The 6,584-nt window shown below is 40.1% G+C and overlaps 1 protein-coding gene across 5 annotated transcripts in view; it reads right to left on the bottom strand.

The window, feature by feature from the left end:
- LOC113811156 (eukaryotic translation initiation factor 4E) overlaps positions 1-5,544 on the bottom strand; it is a 25,996-nt gene extending 20,452 nt beyond the window's left edge. For 2 of the 5 annotated variants that reach the window (XM_027362826.2, XM_027362827.2), the window contains exon 1: positions 4,428-4,496. In XM_027362826.2, coding sequence (XP_027218627.1) covers positions 4,428-4,481 — 54 coding nt within the window. In that variant the 5' untranslated portion in view covers positions 4,482-4,496. Of the gene's footprint in view, positions 1-2,385; positions 2,416-4,427; positions 4,497-5,035; positions 5,141-5,386 lie in introns of those variants that run through there. The other 3 variants (XM_027362828.2, XM_070142917.1, XM_027362829.2) reach the window with 3 other exon arrangements.
- Positions 5,545-6,584: the final 1,040 nt, after the last annotated feature.

The raw sequence follows: 6,584 nt of genomic DNA, 5'->3' as shown, positions 1-6,584 counted from the left end.
TATATATATATATATATATATATATATATATATATATGAAATCATATGCACAGGCTAATAATAAAATCAGAAATGAAAATAAGTTGTAAAAAGTGTCACGCATAAACTAACATCCCACACATCTCACATGCCTATGGCCAACCTCAACTCGACTTGCAGCAAATAATTCAGCAATGGAGCAATTTGCATAAGCCATCTTTGCACATGTGTCTCACTGTAACATACTCTGAAATGTACTGTCTTTTCAATGTACTTCTCTATAGGGTATTTCTAAGGATAGGTACTGCCACTCTGTCTTGAAGAAAAGACTAATTGGCATCTGATGACCTAAGCCCCCACCCATTGATCATCATTAATATTTCTTTATTTTCTGTCTCCCCCCCCACCCATTGTTAAAAAAAAAATAATAAATAAATAAATGCAGAAACTCACATCACAATAGGCACAAATTTACAGATGTCATAAAGGGGGTGAACTTTAGTGATCTCACTGTATTTAGCCATCTAAGATGGCTAAATATGTGTGTTAAAGTTTATAACAGGACTACAACTACACTGAAGCCAACAACTATCCTAACTGTACAACCAACTACAGAGAAATGTATTAACACAAATGCTTCCTAACCTGGAGCTTCATCCAAGATCCCCTACCAATTGCTGCAGTCCCTAGCTAGTGAAAATTGTCATATATACCACATTATAATAACGAGGTGTTCCATACCATAAAGGACTATCACAAAATTCTAAGGAAAATGTCCATTTCACTTTTGGGACTAAGACTAAATAAAGTGGTGCTACCTATCTTATATGAAATAATCTGTGTAAGAAACAAATATCAGGAGAAAAGAAGAAAATGAAGATTATGTCCACAGCAATCAGGAGGGTCCAGAAACACAGCTCCCTAGTTTGGGAGGTTATTGGTTTATGAGGTAAAGTTTGAGGATTCCCATGTGTCTCCAAGGCTGGAGTACCTGGGACTGTCTTAGAGGGGTGCTGTCACTTTGTAAACCGTTACCTTTTTTTCCCCCAAGGATAAAACTTAACACAATAAATATACAATATTGGCAGATGTGGACTGTTACTTGTCAACACAAATCCACTAACATATTTGCCTATGATACTACACCTATCATTTTGACCATCGCAAACTGAACAGTGTGAGGTCTCATGTTGGACTATGGGTACACTGACTTTATCTCCAACTTTGGAGAAAATATTAAACAATATATCATTTGGATTTCATGCTAAAGATTACGGTGGCTTAATAACAAGTGACTATTCCACCTCAAGGGGCAAGATTTCTGATGTTTTAATTAAATCAGCAAGAAAATTGGGAAATAAAGAGAAGGGGTCCAAGGGCTTAGCTTCAGTAAAGAAATACTCCAGAGGCTTGCCCCTAATTACCCATAGGTCCCCTAAGACTGCACGTGGCTTAGATGAATGCATGCTATACTTCAAAGAAAAAGATATTTTCTCAAACTATATGCTGCAATTAACTGCATGAAAGTTTTTAAAAACTGAGTGAACTCATATCGTATGCCTATAATAAGCCTTTAAATATCATACCATGACCAAACTTTCCTTGCTCGTGATGTTTAGTGTTATAGTATACAGCAGTTGGTGGTGGGTCTATTAGAAAGGTTTTATAGTTCATATAGCAGTTGTCTGTGCTTTTAGGATGGGGTTCGTGTGTAGTTTGATCTGTAGACAATCTCCGGCAGATGCAGTACTGTTGTAAACTTTTACCTAGACCTGCTGCCTTTCCAGTCACAGCATGCCTTTACACTTCAGGAAAAAGTAAAAAGTTACTATTATAATCGGTAATTCTTTACGGTGCAGACGCTCTCGCCTGAGACTAAGTCCCCTAACTCCACCTAACAATCTTGGGGGACATCGGGGGAACTAGGGGGTTGGAGGGAGGATAAAGAGTGGGCTCAACTTGATTTCAGTATCAGTAAATGATTGAAGGTAATTATGAATGCCATGAAAAGCGACTTCAGAAATGCAAGCCAAAATTTACATTTTCTAAAATTGAAGAAATACAACATTTCCAAAATGCGAGAGTCCAATTATGCCTCTATATTTGAATATCTGAAAGCACAAATACACATGGTAACCAACACAAAATTTACTCAACTGTCAGGTCACCAGTGAAGTCCAGAAATGTACGTGTTATTTGCATACTTGAATTATGTTAATTATTGACTGTATTGTTTGACTAGTTTGGCAATTAAAAATATTAATGGGTTAGCCAAAACTGAGGATCAAAATACAAACATGAATATATACGAAAGGTTAGTCAATAGTCATGTGCATTTTTATATAGTACATGGAATATTATACTTGAACTTTAATGAACAATTAAAAATCTCTGCTAAATTATCACCTTATGATTGGTCATGAGGTAGTGGTGATGAAGGTGTGCAGTAGGACAGAAGACGGTGTACGAGCTGCACAGCAACTTAATTTTTTGGACTTAGGCTGTGAGCCACACTTTCCATGACCTTTTCCCTTTAATTGTGGCATTACCATTCATGTCTGCAGATTATTTCTTGTATCAACCACTATTACTTTTTGTCCTCTATAGGAATATCGTCATCAATTTGCCCTAACTTAGTGCATCCATACCTTAAAGATTAAAAGAAGTAAAAAGAAGCAAACGCAAGTTTAACTCTTCCAGACAGATATTTGGTTTATTATTTTATGGTGTGAATGCAGAGCCCCTCATCAACCCTAGGGCACCCCTAGTCATGGCAACTCCCCTGCTATCAGGCCTATCAAATCAAGATCGTCGATGGAAAAATGGTATTTAATCTCCACAACAATTCATTGGCAATAGCAACAAGACCAAGAATAAAGTAAATCATTGGATTTCCTGCAGAAAAACCAAATATGGTGTCGCTATCTGTAACAATTACCCATCATTCATGTTTTACCTGTACTGAAGATGCTTTAAGACTGCATGAAGATAAAAAAATATATATATATCAAAATATGCTGTGGGACCCAACCCCATTAGTGACAATCTTGGATCCGAAAGCAATGACAGCATGAAAGGCACGAGAAAATGCAGGTAAAATATGAGTATTATGCAAAGAATCAGTCACTATATTGTCTAATGCAGGCCGCTCTCCCCCCTGCAATCTCCTAACCCCTGTGGTAGAAGACAAAGAATCTTGTACATATTCACAACAGGATACAGCGTATGACCGATGGGTGGGAGTGCCCAATACTGAATTTATACAACACTCTCCTGTGGTGAATACATTGAGGATTCTTTGTTTTGCTGGGAATTGGGGAGGCGCTAATCCCCATGGGTGGGTCACAAGAGGCAGAGCCCCATACATTCAGCAAAAAGTGAGGTATTTTTTTCATTGTTTTATTACATTATTGTTAGTTTACCCCACAATTTCCCTCGCACTTTTCAAGTACTCCCCTGCTATCAGGGCTAATAATGTGGGGCTTTGGGGGTTCTGCAGCATAACTCCTACATGTGTGTGTACTAGAGTATGAGAGGAATCCGTCAATACCAAAACTGAGATTAGTTATGCAAAAGTATTGAGAAATAACTATAAAATTCTATAAAAATCATCGGTAATTCAAAGCAAGACAAATGCGCTTATTTGTTATGTTTTTTTTTCTCTTACCCCCTTCAATCTTGGAGGACCTGTGGAGAATCGGGGATTGAAGGGGGGGGGGGGGGGTATACGAGAAATAATGGAGTCAAAAGTGAAATTTTTGAAAAAAATGTCCAGCACAGCTCCAAGATGCACTGCACCAGTGTCAGTGTTGCTGAAATCCCAACGAAATTTGTTAACCTAACCTAACCTAACTTGGAACCCCTTCCCTGCGGGTATATCTATTGGGAGCACGCCCCTGGACCACCTTTGCTGGGGTATTTCATTACCCCTTCCCTGGGGGTACTTCCCTGTACAAACGAAGCATACCTTCCTAACCCCCTAAGGGGGGCAAGCCCTTCCCTGGGGGTATTTCTCTATTGGGGGCAAGCCCCCAAACCCCCTTTCCTAGGGGTATTTCACTGTACTTTTCAGAAAGCTCAGTTTTGTTTACATTTGAGACGGTTCGAGACAATGAAGTTTGTGGACGTAGAGAGGCAACCTTTGAATTTAAACTAAAGGATAACGTTTGAGGTCCCCAGAATTTTATTAACTTTGCCGATATGTACGAACACTAGTCAATAATTCTATCGTACTTTCCTCGGTATTTGTAGTGCGTCCACCTTAATTAGAATTGCCAAATCACCGAAGGAAGGTATAGCCCACAAGAAGCAAAATAGTCTGTCACTTTGCCAAACACTATGGGTTAATATTACCGAGGGCAACACAGATGGAGAGAAATGGAAACCATCTTATATAGCATAAGAAAGAGTCATAAACAACAAAAGTACAGCTGCTGCGACCTACTTACTGTAAAATGACCAAAATATCTGCTGCATATCAGACACTCACTAGTCCACAACATCCTCACACAGCCAGTTCTAAATGTCTGTTTTCTATAAGCTGGCATGAAGTGCTAATAAAGGGGGCGTACAGGGAACTTGGCCCCTATGTCTAGGGAATAAACAGAAGGTAGGATTATAGGGTTCGCATGATATCCTGGTTTTGGGACTTCATCTCTGGAGGGCACGTTGCTCTCGATAAGAAATACTGCATTATGAACCCATACCAAGGCTACCTCAAAGCCTAGCAAGGTAAGGAAGTAAGTTTGTCAAGTTCCTAATAATTCATCAAAATAAATAACCTGTCTGAGCTCTATTTAGTCATATATTTGGAAGAGGATTGCCGACCTTTACTAGAGCATGAAGCTGGAGGCGACGATAGTTTCATGCTGACTTACTCAGAAGTTACCGTATTGCAACAGGCAAGGGATGGTAGACTACTTCTGAACCATACAGATTTGAATACACAAATACACTCAGAAATCATCTTGCCAATATTGATCCCATGATTTTTAGTGCCTCTATTTATATAAATAAAAAGCCTTCTGCAATCAGACTTAAAAAGAGAAATCACGACCTGTTTTCCCCAGCCTGCCTCTGCGGCACAACGTTTGGCAGTAGAAACGCAATAATAATTTCCTTTAAAACCATCCACCGATATCAGCATCGGGAAACCCAGTGCACTAACAAACAGGTTTCGTCTCGTGGCTGTCTATTGTATACGGAAACAAGGTCAGCTTTTCCTCCAGGAGAGCGGCCCGGTCACACGGGACGACTGTCACACCTGCGTTATTCGCCCTCCTGCCGATTTCCTTCCTTTACATGAATGAAAAAGTGCTCGCACGTAGCACCGCGACTGCCAACCATCCCTAGATTGTACAAAAGTCTTCCCGAAGAGGACTCACGGGACGAACATCTGCACACTCACCTCCATCACGTCCAGCCCGTCAGCAGCCATGTTGGATCTGGCCGAGGAGCCAAAGAGCCAAGAGCCAAGAGCCAGGCCGGGAAATACGCAAGTGAGCCTCGCGTTGCGCACTACGGAACTACTCTCTTGAGACTCGCACAACACCGTCTCGGGCTCCCTTGTCTCCTAATTGTTAATTAAGCACTGCAATATTATCCTGACGGAATTTCTGGACGAATAGTGATACCTTTCGCCAATGGCGTGCATTCGAATTCATCTAAGGGACAACAGAATTCCAAAATTATTTAGTTCATCAACCCTACTTTAGTTACATCTCCAAGATCAATTATGTGGAAATCAAACCGATTATATGTATATGCAGTGAACGTGTAACACTTAAAACTGATGTGTAAGAGCTTGAAATAAGAGATGAAACCATCGTGTGCCGTACTGTATTGAGGTGGCGGTCTACAACCCGACCCGAAACAGGAAATGCAATGACGAAATTCAACATTAGCTAAATAGGAAATCCTCTGTTTCGTTAAAATATACATGAAATTACTACATGAATGGGAAGGAAGGCAAACTACACAGAACGGAAGCACTACAATTAATTATGTGCATACACATACAACAAAAGCATTCACACTCCGGAAATGTTGTGTGTATTTCACGCACAACATGACAACAATAGAAAGTGAAAATCCCTGTAAAGTAAGAGGAATTATATTTTGAATCTTTACCTAAACATGAGTGCCGTCCCCAATGACTGCGAGGCAAGGAAGGGGCTGACCCGGAACGTTATTCTCGCACCTCGATAGCATGAAAGCAGATGTAATGAAACTCTTAACAGAACACAAGATCCACATACATGAGTTTACATTATATGATATATGATATCTTAAATTGCTGGTGGAGTCTCTGCCAATACAAGAGAGTACATGTGCCATAATGGGTCTTATATTGAGGTTAGCATTATCCACCATGTAGCGTTGCACAGGAAGAAAAATCGAACGGTGAACGCACTATGACTAGAGCCTAAAGGATTGCTTTTTAAGTACCATCCATAAGCCTAACCCTATATCGCGTCCCTAAAAAATAAACGACCGAGTTTCACCATCCGGAAGTGTGTTCCACAATCGCCTTGCGACTCGAGGCTACATGACTGGAAGGAAAACCTTACTTTCTTTTCTGTTTTTCAGTCTCCGGATGCACTCCT

Source organism: Penaeus vannamei, chromosome 3 (genome assembly GCF_042767895.1).
Source record: "Penaeus vannamei isolate JL-2024 chromosome 3, ASM4276789v1, whole genome shotgun sequence".
NCBI classification, from domain to species: Eukaryota; Metazoa; Arthropoda; class Malacostraca; order Decapoda; family Penaeidae; genus Penaeus; species Penaeus vannamei.
This window is presented reverse-complemented; position numbering and strand designations above follow the sequence as displayed.